General features: G+C 43.8%; 2 protein-coding genes across 5 annotated transcripts in view; both read right to left on the reverse strand.

The window, feature by feature from the left end:
- Positions 1-11,460, reverse strand: part of kmt2d (lysine (K)-specific methyltransferase 2D) — a 29,521-nt gene extending 18,061 nt beyond the window's left edge. For 2 of the 4 annotated variants that reach the window (XM_084554084.1, XM_084554082.1), the window contains exons 1-28: positions 10,795-11,460; positions 8,363-8,445; positions 8,043-8,160; positions 7,724-7,926; positions 7,463-7,572; positions 7,204-7,366; positions 6,782-6,953; positions 6,545-6,659; positions 6,207-6,385; positions 5,834-6,123; positions 5,588-5,707; positions 4,623-5,455; positions 4,371-4,484; positions 4,162-4,275; positions 3,943-4,047; positions 3,677-3,858; positions 3,237-3,401; positions 2,956-3,065; positions 2,773-2,817; positions 2,478-2,666; positions 2,225-2,395; positions 2,012-2,134; positions 1,499-1,620; positions 1,272-1,407; positions 1,095-1,181; positions 928-1,005; positions 671-829; positions 476-545 (exon numbers count right to left, since the gene is read on the reverse strand). In XM_084554084.1, coding sequence (XP_084410210.1) covers positions 476-545; positions 671-829; positions 928-1,005; positions 1,095-1,181; positions 1,272-1,407; positions 1,499-1,620; positions 2,012-2,134; positions 2,225-2,395; positions 2,478-2,666; positions 2,773-2,817; positions 2,956-3,065; positions 3,237-3,401; positions 3,677-3,858; positions 3,943-4,047; positions 4,162-4,275; positions 4,371-4,484; positions 4,623-5,455; positions 5,588-5,707; positions 5,834-6,123; positions 6,207-6,385; positions 6,545-6,659; positions 6,782-6,953; positions 7,204-7,366; positions 7,463-7,572; positions 7,724-7,926; positions 8,043-8,160; positions 8,363-8,411 — 4,322 coding nt within the window. In that variant the 5' untranslated portion in view covers positions 8,412-8,445; positions 10,795-11,460. Of the gene's footprint in view, positions 1-475; positions 546-670; positions 830-927; positions 1,006-1,094; positions 1,182-1,271; positions 1,408-1,498; positions 1,621-2,011; positions 2,135-2,224; positions 2,399-2,477; positions 2,667-2,772; positions 2,818-2,955; positions 3,066-3,236; positions 3,402-3,676; positions 3,859-3,942; positions 4,048-4,161; positions 4,276-4,370; positions 4,485-4,622; positions 5,456-5,587; positions 5,708-5,833; positions 6,124-6,206; positions 6,386-6,544; positions 6,660-6,781; positions 6,954-7,203; positions 7,367-7,462; positions 7,573-7,723; positions 7,927-8,042; positions 8,161-8,362; positions 8,446-10,794 lie in introns of those variants that run through there. The other 2 variants (XM_084554081.1, XM_084554083.1) reach the window with 2 other exon arrangements.
- A 3,206-nt stretch (positions 11,461-14,666) lies between these two features.
- dhh (desert hedgehog signaling molecule) lies at positions 14,667-19,184 on the reverse strand (the record flags this gene model as incomplete). Its single annotated transcript, XM_084552615.1, has 3 exons — positions 14,667-15,922; positions 16,021-16,282; positions 18,876-19,184. 3 exons carry the CDS (start codon positions 19,182-19,184, stop codon positions 15,108-15,110), a joined length of 1,386 nt encoding a protein of 461 aa, XP_084408741.1. The 3' UTR covers positions 14,667-15,107.
- Positions 19,185-21,280: the final 2,096 nt, after the last annotated feature.

Below are 21,280 nucleotides of genomic sequence, written 5' to 3' on the forward strand. Positions count from 1 at the left end.
GACTGTTTTACGGCAGTTACGTTCCAAAGCACAAATAAACACATCCACACCTCCGCACAGCGCTGCTAGAAGGTGCCAGATTTTGTATGAGTGCAGCCGAATGGCACACTTCTCTTTTCTGTGGGTACGTGTGGCTTAGCACCAGCCACGGTTAAATAAACACAATTATATTACATGAAGATAATGACATAACCTCACTGCTACTTTTGCTACCTACACATGCAGTGCCTAAAGGTTATGGTCCAGAAGCGTCCAGAACAAAGCCAAGTAAAAATAAAATACAAGCAGACGGTCTCTGGAGATAAACCACTGCCATATGAAGTTAGGTTGTAAGTAATGACTCGGAATGTCTATGAGTATAATCAATCCTACTTATTATGCCTTTAAAACATCTGTCTTTCTTCTACAGGTTGTAGCAGAACATCATAATAAAGTGTTAAACGGAGAACACAAGGACATTTTGTATTGTTCCTACCGCATCTCAAAGAATGGTGACTGAGACAGGCCAGGAAAGGCATCCATCATTCCAGCTGGGGGCAGCGACCCTGCAAGAGACGAGAAGAGAGAAGTTTAAATCCAAGGCAAATTTTACTTGAACCTTACTTGGTCCAGAATCATACATTTGACAGTTTTAATGACACGACCGGCTCCAGTCATCCCTTGTACACACCTGAGGGGAGAGCTCTTTGTGGCAGAGCACTACGATTGAGTTCTCCCTTACTGCCCTCCATGATGGGCTTCATACCCCCCAACGAGGAGCTCTCCGACACTCCCAGAACCTTCCTGAAGAACTGCTCAGAGTCCTGACTCTCCACTCCTTGCGGAAGACCTATTATGCAAGGAGAACGACATAAAAGGTTGGATGACAAATTCAAATGGTAAAGTTTTGTCTGCTGTTAATACCAAAGCATCCGCTCAAGAAAATACCTTCACTTTTTTCTGCATCAGAATCATGAGGATCAGTTGAAATCTGGTCCTTCAGCGATGAGGTTGGCGTAGAAATCCCTAAAAATGTAAAAATTTTTAATCAACCTGGAATTTCCTTCAGCTCATAACAATAGACTAGTTCTTTCTGTGTCCACATAGACACTTACCTGCATCATCTCCCTGAGCGTGGGGGGTCTCACCCCTCTCTTGCTTGAGAGGAAAATTACCTTCCGCCACCCAGTCCTTGGCCTCAGCTATTGAGAGAAGCAGAGACGTCACACCTTATACACTTTTTCCACATCCACCATCACAAAATGTTGCCGTGCTAAAGTTAGTATTCTTACTCTCTTGGGTGGTACTTTTAACCCCCGTCGATGCTGGTATTGAAGGTCGGACAAGGGATGCGCCTTGCCTCTGCCCAGGAGCTATCATCACAGCTTTCTTACTCAAGTCTATTAGTGTCTTTCCAAAGAAAGCCTCCTGCAGTGAATAAAATGTTTAAACATTATACGACTGGGCAATGTAAGTTTCAAATTGGTTAAAAGCACGTAGCATAAAAAAAACCACAAACCTGAAGATAAGCTGGAAACATGTCCTCAAGCTTGCTCTTCTTCCGACCCCGGCGTTTCTTGGCCTGTTCCTCGCCCTCCACTGGTTTGGGATCCATTATGTTATCTGTATCAGGGTGGGGTCCTACACATATAACCATAAAAGACAGTTTCCGAATATTAAAATTTTGCATTGCATTGTTACTATTTATGCAAGAATCATGAGAACTATTCAACTGAAAACAGCTGGATGTGTTAAAAGGATTACTTTGATGAGGAAATGCAGTTTGAGCACCATGGCCAACGACATGACACTTAATGTCAAGCTGAACGCAGACTCCCAGATCGAAAACCATGTAGATGACGGTCTATATCCCATAACCATAATACAACCTTTTTGATGTAATAACATTTAGCTTGGCGAAGCACTGAATCCCTATCCCATGTAGTCCATATTTGGAGAATTATTTAAAATAAACGCATTAAATATAGAATATAAATAAAGAATAATTCAACAGTCTACTGTTGTGTCTAACCTTCTTCAATGGTTCGCTCTATTGGCTGTCCATCTAACGTAGTCTCGCCAGCCAGTTGGGCAAAGAATTCTTTCTTCATCCGTGTGTGACACTTCCTTTGTCGCACCATGAAGCCTCCAATTCCTGGTACATTTTACAAATAGCACATTTGTTAATTACTGTGTGAATGCTAGGACATTTCTAAGTTGTTACTGAACATTTGGGGTAATTTACCAGGCCTGTAAGGTTTTCGCTTTCGTTTTTTGCTGTCTTCTGTCTCCTCTGCTCCACCTTTAAGACCGTCACAGTCAGCCATGCCGTCCATGCCTCCATCAGCACCACCTTCTCTGTCAGGGCTCCCTGGTTGCTCCATCTTGGATTCACATTCCATGGGATCCCCACAGCCTACTTATGCAGAATAACATTAAAAGTGGCAAAAACACCTTTAAAAATTGTTCACCAATAAATGAGGGACATGTGTGCCAACCTTTGCCCTCCTCCCCTTCTCCTTCAACCTCCCTCAGATCCATTCCATCAGGACCTCCTTCACAGCATAGAGTGCCGAGACGGGAGCGACGTTGCCGTCTCTTGTGCAGAGGAGACATGGAGATGCTGCGCAGCAGCGACATACCAGACTCTGTCAGCCAAACACCCTCCAACCGGTAGAACTGGGGTTCTGTAAGGTGACATGTAAATCTGAGTGAATTACAATAAAACAAACTGAACATAGTCATGTAGAATGTGCTCACAACAATAAATATGAATAAATAAAATCCACTAACCTGGCTCTTTGATCTTTATTGAAGCCATAATGGCTGACTCTACTACTGTGCAAAAAGGCAAAGGGCAGGGAGAGAAAGCAAAAGCAAATTGTGTCATTACTGCATAAAAGACATTTCACTGCATACTTTAAAAACCACAGTTTTTGGTTTTGGTCTTTAATATGGGGTCGTTCTGAGACTTACCCACGGGTTTTGGAACATATGGAGTGCAGGAGGTGCATGCAAAGCCCTCATCTGAAGCTTGTTCCACCTCATCTTCTGTGTACAGACTCTCACAGACAGCATGGACCCATCTGCACAGGCAGGCATAAATACACAGCCATGCTTACTTTTCAACAAATCTAAGATGTTATGGAATAATTTATGACATGAAAAATGCATAAATAATCCATTCCCTGCTCTCATGAATTCCTCAGTTTCTGTGTCTAGTTTCTGCATGTGTAGTTCTAACAACCAGGACGTACCGATCACAGTACTGACACTGCAGTAGCAGCTCCTCCTCCATGAAGTTCTCTCGGCATACAGGACAGGCGACGAGGCTGGCACAAGGGCCACAGTGTGTGTAGTTGTTCTGCCACTCACAATGGAAACCCGGTGAGTTGGAACCACACTGTACACAGCACACACACCTAGACAGAGGTAGTGAAGAACATTTTTAGCAAATATTAAAAACATAATAATAATAATACTGAAACTATCAATGCAAATGTGAGTGGTGTGACTAGTTTTCTGTTGCTACAGAAGCAAGAGGGGGAAGGATGGGCCTCTGAATACCTAATGCAGGGACACTGGTGTTTTACATAATATGCAAATGTTCATGTATTAATTTCCATTTGACCCAATTCAAAGCTACAAGGCTGAACAAAGCATTGTGCACTTATAGTTTCTGTTGGGTTTTCTTTACCATTTGCACTTCCAACCACCCTTCGGTACAGTGTGCAGGGGTGGGTCCAAGCAATACGTGTGATAGCTGACATCACAGTCGTCACACAGCAGCAGACGGGAGGGGTCTGAGGCCTTTCCGCACACCTCGCACACAATACATTCCAAACAGCGCCAGCCCTTGCGGAGCATCGTCTTGGTGATCTGTAGAAGATATCAGGTTCAGTTTATCTGGAGTCACGAAACAGAGTCATGAAAAACTAATCAAAAGGACAACGCTGCCGTTACCTTGCTGTTCACACAGTAAGGATGGTAACACTGTGCACACTGAGCACAAGCCAGCAACTGTCCCTCCGCGCCCTTTCCAAAACTACCACACACGACACACATATCCTGAAACAGAGAGAAAATGGGAGGAAGATAATGAGTGGGTTTGTTTTGTATTTAAAAGGGACAACTTCACTCTTTGCTACAACAAATGGGACAGTGTAACTGAAAGACCTGTACCTGAAGCAGGACAAATTTATCAGTGTTTGAGAAAAGAACCACTGTGTTCTGCATGGTGTCATCTTCCTCCTCCTCCTCCTCCTTATTTATTCCAGTGTCTGAGGTCATGCTTAGCTGTGAGGGAAACAACAGTTATACCAAAGTTATTGAATATTACCACATTACAGAATTCAAAGGACAAAAAAAAAAACCCCTGAAGAACAGCTCACCAAGAACGCATCAATGCAGGAGGCCATGGCTTTGAGGCGTGACCTCCCGCCACGTCCTCTCCCTCCACCACCGCCTCGAGGTCTGCGCTTTCCAGGGAAACCGCTGCTTCGCCCCTATGAGTCAAAAAACAAAACAAAAAAACATGTCAATATAAAGTTTTCTTATGACATCTTTAACAAAAAAGAGGAATCGAAGCACTGGCAGCATAATAACTCCATAAACACAGACCAACTGGTGTATAATGACTTCACCTGTTTGACACGCGAGCGGCCCGGGGACCCTCTACGTTTTGCCTTGTCTCTGTCGCTTCTGAGGGGTTCGAAGGGAAGGGAATCATCAGTCTCGCTGAGCAGGTTATCCGTGTGTGAACGGTCCACAGATTCAAGACCAAGATCCATGGAAAGGTGACTATCAGGTTCCCCTGGAGAGCCCAGAAAGCCACTGCTGCTCTCATCTCCGTGGCTCATGTTAGACATTTCATCCAGGAGCAATTCTGGCTTAACCTCATGCAGTTCCTGCTTTATATCCTCGATATGTCCTTCTTCTTTCATTTGCTCATCATCTTCTTCCTCATCCTCCTCGTCCTCCTCATCCTCATCAGAGTGAGGTAGTAACCTCCTCTCCATGTCCACAGCAGAGAGGGCTTCTTGTGTGTCCACTGATAAAGAAAGAGTAGGAGACTGGGGATCCTGGCATGGGCTTCCTTCCTGTTTATTATCCATGGACAAATCATCTAATTTGTCCTCAGAGACTGTAGAAGCTGGTAACTTTTGAGAATCATTGCCAAATGGTTCTGCAATAGGCATGCCATCGGATCCCTTCTGCAACAACTCTTGTGAGGGTTCTTGTGCCACTGAGGGAGTGGCCTCTTTCTCCTCCTCCTCCTCCTCCTCCTCCTCCTCCTCCGCCTCCATATTTTCAGGACCTTGCTGTGACACTGGTTCTACTTCAGGGTTGTCGCTAGATTGTGTCTCTGCTGTGGGGTCCTGGGAAGGGGTGGTTTGGGTCATCTGGCTGAGTGCCTCTTCTGCTCTCCCTTCATCAGCAGGTAGACAAGAGGGTCCCTGTTCCGTTGCTGCACATTCTAAATTTGAGATTAAGGAATGCGTGATTATCTGTATTATCATTTATAGATCTATCATTAGTTACGGCACACATCAAACAAAAAAGGTACTGCTTTGTGTTCATTTAGGTCTACAGTGTGTTCTGAGTTTACCTTTAGACTCATGTGGAACAGCTGGTGCCTCAGAACTGAATCCTTCTGTTGCTACCTGTGGCTCTCCCTTTATTGTTTGCTCCCCAACATCTGCTGTCTGAACAACTGCAGACTCCACCCCTAAAACCAAAAGCAATTACCTCACACACAGAAATCTCAGACATTTTTTTGAACGAATCCAATAAACTTAAAGTGGCGAGCGTGTCTTATAAACTTGATCTCATGTCGTGTCCAGTTCAGACTTACCCAATTCCATGGGTGTCTCTTTTTCTGTCCGATCCATCTCTGATGTGTCTTTCGGTCCTGGCGTCTCTTCTGATAAGCCTGTCTGCTCTTCTGTCACCATGGGGGCATCCTTTTGGATTGTCTTCTCCACCAAATTCATGTGTCCTTCAGTCTCCTCAGACACATCTCCGGTTTGTGTATCGGCTGTGTTTGGTTGAGCAACAGGCAGCGGTTGAGCCTCCTTGCAAAGCAGGCAAATGACCTTGCCTTCTGGAAGCTCCCCTGGTAAAGCACACTCACCATGTGCCCATCTAAAAACATTTGGAAATCATTAAAAAAATATTCGAAAAATAGGCATAGCCATACATCATAACAACCTCAGTGTTTAACTAACCTGCGGCACATGCTGCAGCACTGTAGAGCAACAGAAGGGTTGGCAGCTTTGCTGCACACGCAGCACATTGAGCTGCGGTGATGCTGGCATCCCTCACAAACGGTGTAGTTATCAAACCACTGGGCCGAACCTGGCAGCACCAGTCCACGGACACCACACTCCATACACACACGACACCTCTGACATAGTACAAATTGTGGGGATAAAAAGTAAACCAAATGAAAAAGGAAGCACGTGAAAAAAAGCTTGCTTACTAATGTTGTGGTAACTAGGTAGGTGGACTTGTTTAACAGCATATTGCCACGGTATGGGAATATCAATGTGCAAATATGACTTACTCTGCATTTCCATGGATCAGAGGGAAGAGAATCCATGGCTGGCTGGAGACAGAAGGTGTGATACCCCTTGTCACAAGCATCGCACACCAACATTTTGGAGTCTTCCCCTGGTTGCCTAAGAAATTGAAGAACCACAAGGATGGAACAAATGCCTTAAAAACTATGTAGCTCTTGTGCAAAACTTTTAGAAAAATGTGTGAACTTCTAGCACGGGCTGACACCCTAGGATGGACTCACCTGCAGGTCTGGCACACTTTACACTCTGGGCATTGCCATCCTGCCCGCTGGATGGGCGTGGCACCAATCTCCAGACAAGCTGCATGATAATGGAGGCCACAACCCGTACAGAACAGCAAATCAGTGAGCTCCCCTGCCGAGTCACACACTGCACACCAAGACTCCTCACCAGCTAAAAAAAAAAAAAAAAAAAGATAACACAAAATAAAATCATGTTAGCATGAGTTATTTTTTAGTTCTTCTTTGTTCATTATGATAGTTTATGTGCTCATGGCATCATAGCATAATAAAAAAATCTGTACAGAATAACAATGATTGCGTTTTGTCAACTCTGAAGCCACCTGTCATTTTTAAAACAAAGCTAAAGCCTTCTACTGAGATAATCATGTCACAATTTTGACAGAGATGTCTGGTCGCCTTACCCAACTCCTCTGCCTTGTCTATGTGCTCCGGACAAAGGAGGACCAACTGCTTCATGGACTGGAAGGACCCACTCGCTGCTGAGCAGGGGAAGTGGTAGAACCGTGAGCAGCCCTCGGCATGGCATCGAATGGTTGCACCCAGCCTTTTGCAGTATTCGCAAAGCTGCAACCAGCAAATAGTAAAATTTGTTAAAGCAAGGGTATATTATTCTCTATCATCCGACATCATGCAATCAAGGGCAATGACCAGCACACTTACCCGCTGTGTCCCTGAGATAACGGCCTTATCCACATTCTCCAGTTCCTCATCCTCTGTTTGCTTTACTCCGTCGGACCACACCGCACACCAGTGGTGAACCCAACACCCCCCTGTTCAATATGGACACCAGCATCAGTAAAATATCAAACCAAGCTTTAACTCTACATAAAAGCACTATATCTATTTAACAGGTAAAATCTATGATTTATTTCTACTCATTACACTAAATAAGATATAATACTACAATGTTTTGAGTTCAACCTGAGTCATCGAGGAGTGCCGTCGGACAGGAGGAGTCAGGAAATCCAATGGAAGACAGGTCATCATTTCCGGGCTGTGGCAGTGGGGAAGCTGATGGCTTGAGGGTCGGCCGCTCAGAAGATGGCCCAAAGTGTCTCAGTTCCCGCTGTCCATGGAGGCTTCTGTCCACACAGTTACAAAGCGCACAGGCACGAACGCTCTCTCTGTTGAGTTACAAGCAAATTGTTCAAAATATTGACAGAAAAATCAGTACGTGGTGCAGCCAACAATGAACATCTTCGGGAAATAAAGCAATGAGAACAACATCCGTTGAACTTACACTGGTATGCTGGAAGAGGCCGCATTAGCACCAGACTCATCAGCAGCAGCAGCAGCAGGAAGAGCCTTGGACTCCTCATCAGAGCAGACAAGCTGCTTCCCAGTGGCATTGTCATCAGCTAGAATAAAAGGGGAAAAAAGTCAGCAATTATTGCATGAAACAAACGCCGACTTCTCTTTCACCAGGAAAATAAAAACACTATCATGTTCCATGCTATTGCCATCAAAAACTATTCTGAATTTCTGCTTCAGAGAAAAGGTATGTTGTTGTGTCATTTATCTTCCTGCAGAACAGTGTACAGAAGACAAAGACCGCGTTACCTGTTGGTTCCGAGTCATTCTCTTCGCAGTTTGATTTCTGCTCGTCCATCCCCCGTACAGATTTTGACCTCCTTGACAGAGATCTGCAATTTATAAACGTAAATGCCGATTATGTGGATAATCTTGTAGATAAAATTATTCACTATATGCAAAAAAAAAAAATTTGTAAATGTTTTATTGCAAAACTAGCAAAGGGCCATGTCTTTAGCATCAGGTCTGACAATATGAGAAGAAAAAAAAATACTAACTGCACAACATTTAAGTTTTTCCAGTCATGACCCAACATATAATTATCATGATGAAAAATAATTCCCCAAAATGCATTTTCCTTTCCCACAACATACAACACAATAGCTTAGCAATCTATACAAAGACACTTTTAACATCAAAACCTTCGACCAACAATACAAAGCATTAAATGGGAGTACTGTGTCCATTTCCTTGTGTTAATCTGACAAACGTTGGTACTAATGCAATCGAGCTTTTTCGCAAACTCGCGAAAACAGCGCGAACGACACATGAGTTCCATCGGAAATCACTTCAACAATTCAAGTTATTTACCCAGCACTGCATAATCCAAATCGGCGAAGCTGCTGTTTGGAAAAAGCGCGAAATGTTACAACCAAAACGGTGTTTTGCTAAATAAAACAACCATAAATCGGGATACACAAAGAAAACACAACTTCCGTATGTTGAACTTCCTGTTGCAGCGGGGATCCTTTCGTGCAGAACCTCGTCGCTCGCATTATAGTTCCGCTATGAGATTCACGCCATTAACAAAAATAATGTAAAACAAACAATGACGGGGGGGGGCTCACCATTTTTTAATTAAAGCGGATAATTATAGTATTATAGTCGTGTGATGTTTCCTAACAATTAATGGCGGATTATCGTAAAGGTTCCCGGTCGGCTCCGATTCGCGCGATGTATTTTATGAGTACATTACAGCCTCCTCGACAATATTTGCCAACATGGTCGTGGATCCCCAGATGTTGGAAAACAAGACGACCGGGGGAAATCTTTACTGAGGCGATGCTGTGCACATCCAGCTGACAAAAACTGACTAACGAAAGACCACACAAACATGACGGTGGCTTTGCAATGCAGATCCCGATGAATGCGTCTGGGTTTTCACGAGTTACAAAACAAATAACATTACACTTGATTACATACCAAAAAAAAAAATCCCTTCCTGTGAGCAAACGTTATCGCACATTTCGTAATATTTCTTTTTTTTTTTTTTATTCTAACTGTGAGGCAGCTCGAAGCAGATCCCAGTCCGAGGACGGGTGCGCCTTTCTAATGTTTCATGAATGAGCAGAATGAATCACAAATTAAGAGCAGGAGGATAAAGCATTTAATGCAATACTGGTTAGTGCTAAAGGATATCCATCTTTGTCAGAGATTAATCAGGATTGTTTGTGAACGTGTTGTCCCAATCAGTAGCCGATAACGTTACGGTTAAAACTCCCAAAAATAAAATTCAACACAACTGCTCGACGCTGCATCATTAACAAATTGCACCAAAAGCTGGTAACGACAGAATTCAATTGAGCTAATGGACCGAATTAATTTGTCTAGATTTCAAATGTCAACGTTACATCTCCGTAATGAACGCACTCGGTGGCAGCAACACTGGAAACGCACTCTCTCTCTCCTCGACAACAAACTAACGTCAAAACCAATTCCCACCAAAACCTAACTCGTGTTATATATCACAGTTCACGGCGATATCAAATATGCATTGTCTCTAAAAAAACAAAAATGAAGTTAGCAACATCCAAATCAAAAGTAACGACACGATGGCTGAGTTAACGTCTTTAACGTCCTGGCTAGTTAAGTTAACGTTTTAACTGTTAACGTTACAAATCAACTTTCACGGTGAACATGGTTGTTTTTAATTCGAAATGTCGGTCAGCTGCACCCGCGATCTGTTGCAGTGTCACTGTAAAAGCTATCGAGGTGTTGTAGTTGAATAATTGCATCGCTAAGCACTATTCCTCAATGTAAACATCGACTTCAAAGGGTTGGTTCTGCCCAGCAAATAGCCATGCCCGTGTCACTGGCGACAAGCTGATACGGAAAAGCTAACAACTGCCAACGGTGACGTAGCTGCAAAGTGTCCCGAAGAGACAAAACTACGAGAAATACGCACATTTTCATTCACAGGAACGTGTACTTTTAAAATTGTCAACCGGCAACTATGTGGATCACATCGCGGATAAGGGCAACGTATAGCATATTTCAATCTAAAGTTAGCACCCAGGTAAGATAGCTACTTCTCCAGCAACTAGACGCCCCCATCTGGTCGAAGCTAACAGCTAAATGCTACCAATAGCAGAGCTAACACCCGGTCTAAGGTCAGGGTTGGTGTGTCTTTAGGTATGTCTGTTGCAAGAAGTTCAAAGAGGCCATGAATAAAAGCAGCTCACCTCACAAAAACAGAATCGTCTCCTCATGCATCAGCAAAATCCAAAGAGCCACACAGCGTCCCAAAATGCTGATGGTCGCTTCATTTTATGTACCGGACTAACGCTGCGGCTAGCCGGCTGGAGGGAGAGTGGGGGAAGTGCACGTCGGCGGAAGGCAGGCTGTGCGATGGTGCTAGCTAGCTGCTCAACTAAATGGATAATGCTATGATTACCGAGCTAACCAGCAACTTGAGCTGTGTGTCGAGTGGTCCTACTCTACCGGGGAACTAGTAACTACGAAGACAAGTCTTCGGCCAGTCCCGAAAAAGCTCCCCCGGCTTCATGCAGTGAATCCAGAAACTATGTGGCTGGCTTTTTTTTTTTTGGTTGTGTATTTAGCTTGAAGGCTAACAACTAACACTAGCTAGCTTCTGCTCTGTTCTGGAATCTCGCTCGCGAGGTCGTTAAAGCTGTTGCAAGTTTGCACAAAATAGCGTATCCGGAAAATTACGGCCCCAAACTTTGTTGTCACGCCGGCAATATATATTTTTGTTTAAGTTTCAGTCGACTGCGGACTTTAATCTACCTATGTTTGCAGCTCAACTTTGCATGGGTACCCTTGTATGGGTCACTAGCATCTCTTCACTTCGCTGAACTGCGTTGCGTCTGCACACGGCTGTTCCGCCAAGTGGCTAGCCGCTGCTAGCAGTGCTAGCTAATAACAACTACGTCAAAAAATAATTCATGCAAAACAACGACCAGAAATGATGGTTCATTACTAAATACAAGTAAATGCTTCAAAGCTTGATGCCACTGTTGGATAGCATTGCGCGGGGCTGAGCATTTAGCACACACAACACAGGGTTTTAATTGTGGGAAGCGCGCACTACAGAAATATGGTGGATATCAGATATTAGGTCATTAGATTTTCGGATCCAGGGAAGCCATTTTTCATTAGATTGTTATGATTGTAAGAGCAGACCTGCCGTGACATGCCCCGCTGATGGATGCTTTGAGTGGGTTTTAATGAGCGATCTAATTGGGTTCAACTGGGTTCAGATTTCTTGATGCCTTCGTCGTTTTGCAATTAATATAGCGAAATGTGCGTTGTGTGCGGTTCATCGTGGTTGATAAGCGAATGTTATTGAGGACGACTGGGAGAGCGATCGATGACTTGAATTTGCATCGATCTGATCTGCAAGGCTTCAGCAGGTTCACTGACGCAAAATAACTCGGCGCGCGTACTGCTGATTATTTTTTTGCCATTATTTCATGCTTTTCACATTACCTGTTTGTTCCGAGTATGATTTGTGGTCATATTTTTGAGCCACATGCGCGTGTAATTGTTATAAATTTCCATCAAGCGACAAAACTAATTAAAACACTCGTACAGCCCTTTAATCGTGATATATTGTGTTAAAACATGTTTCTTTCTTTCTTTTTCCATTTATTAATAATAATAATAATAATAATAATAATTTGCTTGTATTATCCTAATTTGGTTCAAGAGCAATAATAATGTCACAAAAGGTTAACACAGCACAGATCTGGTGGGGGGTGGTCTGCGGGCTTGTTGGCCTTCTTTATCTGTTGGTTGCCTTATCACTGTGAGAAAATTACTCTGGTATGGATGACCCAGGAGGGATGGGTTCAAGAAAGCAGTTCTGAGAACTCCTCAAATCTGGTAAACATCAATTAGTTGTTGTGCAGACAAAGGAAGAGAGACCTCGCTGAAATTCACCATTTTAAAGCTTTATTCATCTATCTTTCCTGAAGCGCGACAAGTTTTCCTCTCAGTTCTCGCATAGTTCCACTTAAATCAATACACTGACCTCCCCGTGCCATCTTTTAATGGGCCGGGAGTGAAGGGCCCGATGCAGCGCACGCAGTAAATCGTGGATGTCACCGGGATGATCCCAAAGAAAATTATTCTGGGTAACAGTCTGTCCCACCGTGAGAAGGTCACAGGTTTAATCCACATCAGCTACTGTATATCTCCTGTCACGTCTTAGAGCATAACACTCGACTGTTTAAGTAGCTTACTTAAGCTATAACTCAACACTCACAAGTAGAGAAGAGCATCTGTTAATGTTAATGTAAGTGATTTCACATGAACTCTTCGCGCTCATTGCATGTATATGATGTGTGTAGAATACAATGTGTGATTTTCTTCAGGTTTCTGCTGCAGGGCCATGACCTAGAGTTGACGCTGCATGTGTTGAGGCGTTTAAAATACGCACCACAAGGCTTAAAGCGGAGAAAAATGTCACAATTATGGTTTTCAACTAAGTTAAGAGTTGTCTTCAGAAAGTGACCTGCCATTTTGATTTTAATAAAGCTTGTAAATGATCAGTGTTGCCACCAATATGCTCCCAAAGAACCGGATTGAGCCTTCATCAAGATAAAAATCACATACAAAATTAGAACAGCCAGCAGCAGTTTGTAATAAAATCCACTAGAGGCCTATGATTCATAAGCACTGTCTGCAAAAACAGTTAATTCATCTTCACATGTGGCGTGTTAGGATAAGTTAACTGTACTGTGACACATTTGTTCACAGTCAGTACCGTTGTATCTCATCCCTACAGACAGTCGTACTAAATATCACCGCAAAAAAAAAGCTTTCGTCTTTAATGGTGTTTCAGATGTTTTACTCAGTGCCCAAATGTGCCGTGTGCATGTTTCCATTTTGAAAATAGGTTATTACTGGTCCCCCTGACTGGATTAGTTAACTCCCCATTCAGCTTTAGTAAAATTGGATTAGATTTTGGGGAGGGGGGGCTGAGACTGGATGGAAGACGGTGTCCGATTGGCCGATGGATGTAAATAGAGGGTGGTATTAGGACAGAAGGCCTCTCCTATTGGCCACTGAGTGAAGCCGGTGCTTTCCCATCTGCCTCCTGTATCTCAAGGATAATCCCCTGGAATACCTTCACAGATGTTTACAACAGAACATAGACTGGTGGTAGAGAACATATTTGGGGTCCTAAATGTGCAGATTTTTACAGTCGTATACCGTAAAATGCACTGGGGAAAATATATATAATTCGGTCTCTTGATGTTGCATAGCTTTTGAGTTCATAGTTCGGAAAACAGTGTAAATATCTCACATAACATTTGCTGTGTAGTCACAGCTGCAAAAATGCATCCTCTGACCAAATGACATACTAATATTGTACATAAATGGCTACCAATACACAGCTACTACCACAGAGGGTAAATTAAATCTTGAATCTTGGAAAATTCCATAGTATAAAATGTACAGGTATAGGATAATTTCCTCCACAAGGGGGTGTATAACTTCACACTAGTTGTTCTGAACGCAGCCTTAAAATTTATTGTGAACCTTTGCAAAGTTTTTACTTGAACCATGTTTAAAGTAGATGTTTAATAGTGACAGGTAACATGCCTTTGGAGAACGTCAGAATATAGTTTAAAGTTAAGTTAGGTGGGATTTAACAAAGCAAAAAATGGTGCAAACAGTGTACAACACGGCGGAAAGATTTGCTATTTGTGACAGTGATTACGGGTAAAAGCATTTAAGATTCTTAGAAACCTCATAAGTGAAGTATACGTTTGCAATTATACCTTAGCCCTTGAAGTGATAAAGTCAACATGGTGGCACAGTCTGAGGAATATTAAGTGCGTCTGGGCTTTTCATTAACCCGTCAGCCTGTTGGACTACATTTCCACAGAGGGCTGCAACACATTCATAAAACACAACTGTGCGACCTGGAAGCGCATGTCAAATGTCAGTTTTTCACACAAAGCAACTCACATTCGCTGAGCAGGCAAAAGATAAATCAGCTCAAAATGCAAAACGCACTCATAAGAATAATAATAATAAGAAACCGAGTTTAGCTTTTCATTGAATTACATTTTAATTTGTTTTATGACATGGCAACAAGTGAGGGCATACGATACAGGCAGTGGAATTATTATGATAAAATGAAACATTTATATATTATTATGATTCATAAAGTACAAAAATAAAGATTTTATTGCTCAGGGATTTCATTCATATCCCATTAGAATAATAGATACATTTTTACATATATATCTGAAATAATTAAAGCAATAACAGATGTACAAATAGACTATGATACAGTCATTTTAATATTACCATTTTTACATGAACCACTTCTAACGTACTGTCTCATTATGTTCAGTTTCTTATATAAGTATCACCACAGTGTTAGCGCGTATTTTATTAAGACGGATTATATGGCAAAGAATAGTGAAAACAGCAAGCAAACCTTTCCAGTGTTTTAATTAATTTAAGTCAAGAACAGGTTAGCGTAAATGTTTCAAAGTGGCAGTTTGACTTTCAGCTTTTAAGAATGTAAAGAGTTGAAAAAAACGCATCCGATATTGTACAGTAGTCTAGCATACCAGTGAACCCCTGATATCCGTCTCTGCAAGGAGTGCTTCTCTTTCATTCCTATCCTCAGAGGCTCACTCAGATTGTCTCGTTTGTGCAGAATGCCTGTACTTGCATATACGCCTGCTCCGTCCTTTGTGGCCAAAGTGCTGAAAGGTACTGGAGCCTCAGCGCGAGCTTTTTGACTCTCAGTGGGCCGCTGCTCTTTTCGTGTCTCCCCCCAAAGCAGCTGGCTGAGTGAGGAGAGGAGTCGCACAGGTCCAAATGCCCAGTGTGCAAGTCTGTGGTCCTCCACCAGTGCGTAGCTGGATGCCAGCACCCCGTCGACAAACAAAGTCCCAGCTTCTGTCAGGGGCGCGTAGACTCCAACGCTCTCCACTACTGAAACTGAGATGATTTGGGATGGACGTGTTTGACGTCCTGCTGTATGGATGAGGACACAGTCTCCTGTTTTGGCTCTGCTAGCAAACTGAGCCTGGTACTCGCTGCTGTCGTGACTGCAGCGAGGGGCTAAAAAGACCAGGTGATGAGGAGTGAGGACCAGTCTCTGGCCGTCTTCTGTCTCCAGAGACAGAAAAGTGGACCAGCTTTCTTGGTCCCGGTGCAGAAACAGGAGGACTTGGCTATACACGACTTGGCCCGTCCCAGACAGGGCCATGACTCTGTCCCCAGGGGCCAGTGATGACAGGTTCTTCTGCCTCCCTCCAGCAACAGTCACCCGGGCCCAGCCAGGGAAACAGCCACCTTTTTCCACAGCAACAGAATGATCTGCAGGAAAATCAACAGAAACAGGAGTGAAGTACATACAGTGAGGTGATGTCATTTGTGAGCATGATCTTGTATGAAACCTCCCTCCTTAAACTTACCAGCTTTTACTGAGCAGTGGATGTGATATTTAGACTCGTAGTGGACCCAGTCAAAACCTGCCTCCACAGCCAACTGGGCCAGGAGACCATACTTCTCAGTCTCTCTGTCATCAGTGGTTATATCCACAGCTCGGCCTTCGTAGTGCAGAGAGCCGGGAGGGTGGTGACCGTCCTCATCCCAGGCCTCTGTCACGCGCAAGTGGACCCCTGGCCACTGGTTCATCACTGCGATGGCTAACCTGTTCAAACAGTCCTTACATCGCTAAGGAAGAGAAGAAGACAGAGGGGACGGGGTTCAGTTCGGAGCAGGGCTGACTCATAAATTGGATGATACGTTGGACGATGCTGGCTTTTCGTAGACATATCAGTATGAGCACGCATACAGGACATCTGCACAGACCTAACAAGAAACATTTGCAGGACAGAAACACCTGCTCCACACTGTTTTTCTGCCTAAAAGTCGGTTGCATGAAATATCCAGAGACGGCAATCACATCTTTTAACCAAATCTAAGGGATCTTTATCAAGAAAATCTATCTCTTGGCCAAAAATCTTATTTCAAATTTTTATGAAATATACACTACTATTCATATCAGCTTTAAAAGTTGATTTCATTTTGGTTCAGATTTGGACAAATACCAATCTCTTTTTCATTATCAGCATTGAAAGGGAAGAACAAAACATTCAAATGGCCAATAGGCGAATCCATGGTATACCTGGAAAATGACGTTTTATTTATTTGTTTCTTGACTATGATCTGTGAGAACATTGTGTGAATATTATATATGGATACGTTTGAGTAATTTCTGTTTTTAATATTTTAATTCCTATAACAGGAAGTGTTGGGTGTCCAAGTTTAAGAGGTAAATGGAGTTTTAGGTTTTATTTGAGACGGAGACAGAGAACCGTTTTTTAAAGAGTTGTTTAAAACAATAACTCCATTTTTAGTTACTCAGTCTGCAGTGTTTGCCGTGTACAGTGTCTGCACCAAACTCCGGTGCTAGTGTCAGACACTTGTAATCATTTATTAACAGCACCAATGACACGGCCAAAGAATACAAGAGGTATGTACAGTACGTGAGCCTGCACCTAAGTACACAAGCCGACCTCAGCGCTACCCAGCAGAAGATCATCTGAATATTCCGGCACCGTCTCTGGCGCCCAGGTTATGATTGTTTGTCCGCTGGCATCATCGCACAATTCCTCCTCTACTCCACTAAAGGCCATCTCAACCTTGCTCAAACAATCAGAGTACAAGAACAAACCTACTGTAGCCAGTTTGGCACATTCCTTGGCCTTTTCAACAGGGTGACAGAATAATCAAGGCCATTCTCTGCCTTTCCAGATTGTTCCAGGCTTGAGTTTCTCGGTTTCACCCCTGAGACATTTGATCAAATATGTGCACAGTGACTCTTAACACCCCCGTGGGCCATAATGTTACAGACTGTGTCAGCATTGTCGCAAAATAGCCGGCTGGAAACTGATGACGCCAGCATCCGAGGTGATACACTCATTATTATCTCCTGAGTCCGCTTGTGACTTGTGACTGTGGCGGGTCTCGTGCCCTATAATTAATTGAGCAAAGCTTATCTTGCAGATGAATGAAACGGAGAGAGCACAGCTGACAGAGAGAGAGAGAGAGAGCGACGGGGAGGGATGGGAGTGTGAGCCCGGGCAGGGTGAGAAGAAAGCGGAGTAGCGGGGAGCCGAGGTTGGGACTAAAGAGAGAGGGCAGAGGGGAAGAATGTATGGGCACGGACATGGGAATGTGACAGCAAGAGTGAGAAAGCGAGAGGGACAGAAAACAAACTGGGTGCATTTCTCTCGCAATGCCATTGAAGAGAGGCGTTTCATTGTCACAACTACAATAGTCGCTTTTCCAACGGTGCCATTACTTCAGCAGGCGGGAATTTTGTATAGGCGACCCCTCCGAGTCTCCAGATGACGCACAAAGAGCGTCTTTCACGTCCGGGCAAAAAAAAAAAGAGGCACATGCACACTCACACTCATACTGGGTATCAGAAGGGCACACATATGCGACCACAAATTTCCATCACATACAAACACTCTGCGAGGGGAAAGGAACACAGATTCATATCCTAAACAATCACACAAGGCCGCAGCATCCAAAACAAGATGCCTCGGAAGTTTGCGTTCGGGAAGGGTGGCATGCAGAACGTTTTGGCTCAGATGTTGTTCATCTAGCTGCCCGGATCTTTCATATAAATCTGGCTACCTGTGTACCCTGTAAACAATCAGGAATTCAAGTTTAAGTGTCTTGAGATTTGTTCCGGTAGGCACACAGTGAACCTGTCTTAGAAATGGTTTTATTTCCAACAACAAAGGCCTAGGTTAAAGATTAAAAGGAAGTGTTCCTGTAGAGGGAACTCAAACTCTTAAAGAGTAGTGTTGAATTACATCCTGATCTTCTTATCTTAAACAAAAAAAAAAAAAAAAAAAGGGGAGGGAATGTTTGGTTAAAACTTACACAGACTGTGTTGAACATTTGTTTGTCTGTTGAGGGCCTGGCAAGGGCAGGTAGGGTAGAGTACAGCAAACAGTGAATGAGATTGCAGGATTTGATTTGAAGGTGCCATTCTGCAGTGGCAGAGTATACGCCGCAAACTGCCAATTCATGTAAATGCCGCTGATGACTCATCTGGCTGACGGATTGTCCAGAAGAAGATTGAGAGAAACCAGTCAGAGCATCCTTCAGTCATTCTGCAGCTAATTGTGCGTTTTCCCCATTTATTGGACTTAAAACAGTCACCGGGAATCACTGCAGCTCATGGGAATTAGTGGTTCGTTCAAGCAAACCCCTAAAATCTAAGATAGCCACATCACACCAGTCTCACCTTAGTCATGAAGCGGTCTGCGTTGGTGTTCTCCTCATCCTTGAAGACAATGTCAGGGTTGTAGTTGCACACCAGTTCATTGAAGCGCTCGGAGTTGCGTGTGATCTTGCCCTCTGCTCTCCCGCTGGCCCCGAGGTTGTTTTCTGAGAAGTTGGGGAAAAACTGCTTGTAGTGCATCGGCGTGAGCTTCCTGGGCCTGGAACGGATGCCGTACCCGGGGCCCGGCCCGCATCCCTGCACCAGCCATATGCAGGTCCACGCAGCAAGCAGGCTGAGCTGTGCCAGGCGGGCCCACCTGGGCTGCTTCATTGGGGAGGGTTGGGGCTCCCGGGGGTCAGCGGCTCACAGTGCCTACAGTGGTATCCCAGGTCCAGGTGTGTGACAGCAAGTGAATGAGGGTCGAATCCTGGTCCATTCCAAATCATGGATTATTAGTGCTGATGTATTGATCACAAAAACATCAAGAGGTGGATCATGTACTTTTTTTTGTTATTTTATTCTCTTTTGATTAGAAGAAAAAAAGGTGTTCAGACACAGATGTTCTGATTCATTGTTTTGATGACTGCATTGACTAAGAGCAGCCCAGCGACTGATCTGATTGGCTGAAATCTGTTGCTTCTCAAGTTTGGCGTCAGTTATGAAAAAAATTAAATAAAAAGAAAAAAATATGTAAAAAAAAAACTCTTTAGAGGTTTCTGACAAAGGGTTTCACCGTGCATCAGCCGGATCTAAGTCTCTTGTGCATGTGAAGTCCTCTTCGTGCGTCCTCCAGAGGTACCTGTCTTGACGCAGGTGTTTTTGTGCGTTTCTCTCACTTACCCCTTCTCTCTCCACGCACTTCCCCTTGACGAGGCACACAATCAGGACGCACACCTAAAGCCCGATCTCTTCCCGGCTCTCCTCGGTCGCTACGGACGCCCCGGTGCCGCTCTCATCCTGCTGTTTTCCATCCAGAAATGCCTCTGCGGAGATTTTGGCTTTTTCCTCCTCTCCTTCGTCCACCGTCTTCTGTCGCGTTTCAGCGCTCCTGGCCACCTTGCGCCAGCCATTGGGTCTTATTAGCGTCCGGACAAGATTGCCCTCCCTTCCTCTGCGCGCTCCCACCGCGACAGCACACGCCTCCAATTCAGGCATACAAAGAACATATGATTAGCCTGCTTATGTTAACACAATGACCCCCCAGCCCTTTCCACCTCATTAAATATTCTAGAGTAACTAAAGTACCTGCTCTTAAAGGCAACTTTTTTTGTGGCAGTGTTTAAAAGAAAATCTTTTTTTGGGGACAAATAATAAATTGTAAATCATCTGCACAATTCACAGAGCACATAAATTCAAAGATAGTCTCAAACTCTCTTATGTTAAGTGATTTATTTTGAACCAACATGCCCATCAGAGACACACTCAGCGGTGTGTTATAAATAGACCAGAGTTGAAGGTGAGGACCTGAGAGGGAGCACAAGTGTCCAGCCTTGACACCCTGACTATGACTTACAGCGCTGCCTTCCTGTGTTTGGGGAGCCAGCCTGACCCGCCTGAACCCCCGCTGCACCCTAGACCTCTCCTCTGGAAACACCCGCTGGGCCACATCATCAACTTATTATTATTTTTATCTCAGAACAATAGGTGGTGGGGGAATCACAAAATGTGTCAGATAATGCTGAAGAGGGAGCAGAGAGAAAAAAAGAGAAAGCAATCACTGCATCTCAAGGGTGCGACATCTGCAATCGTGTTCGGAAGCTTAAATTAATGGAGGGGGTTGAAGGTCAGAGTGTGTTACCGTCCTAAATTCTGGCTTCCTGGAACGCGGTGAGGCCTCGGTGCGTCAAGAAATGTCACAGAAATGTCACAGAGATGTTTAGCCCACTCACATCGGAGCTGCTCTGTACTTTCCGAACATTTATATAATGAATATATATGGTGTTTTAAAGATAATTCAATAACTATTAAGTTGTTCTCTTAATGTCTAGTGAGCACAGACAGAAGGAATCTATTTTCTTCAGCGCAGTGATGGAGCATGGGTCACTAAGCTCTGCACTGACCGTGGAAAGGCATCCTTGTTAGGGAAGTTTCCAGATGATCCCAGGATGTTGTAGGGAGGGGTGGCAAGGCGAAGCTGCATCTTCCTGTCCTTGCCATAAACACGGAGGAAGGCCCGAAGTCTGGCCCGAGCAATGCAGATGAGAGATATCGGCCCTCATAACAAATGCAGGGAATGACTCAATCAAACAAAAAAAAGGAAACACTTTCATATCTGCAGTTACCGACACTGATGTTTCTCTTCACAAAGAGAGAGGGAGAAAAAAATAAAAAGATTTCCATCTGACATGAAAGGGAAAGGAAGGAAGCAAACATCTGTGGGTTGGAGTTAGAAATAAAGTCATTATTATTAGTTTTTATTTTGGTGC

Source organism: Chelon labrosus (genome assembly GCF_963514085.1).
Source record: "Chelon labrosus genome assembly, chromosome: 10".
In the NCBI taxonomy this organism is placed as follows: domain Eukaryota; kingdom Metazoa; phylum Chordata; class Actinopteri; order Mugiliformes; family Mugilidae; genus Chelon; species Chelon labrosus.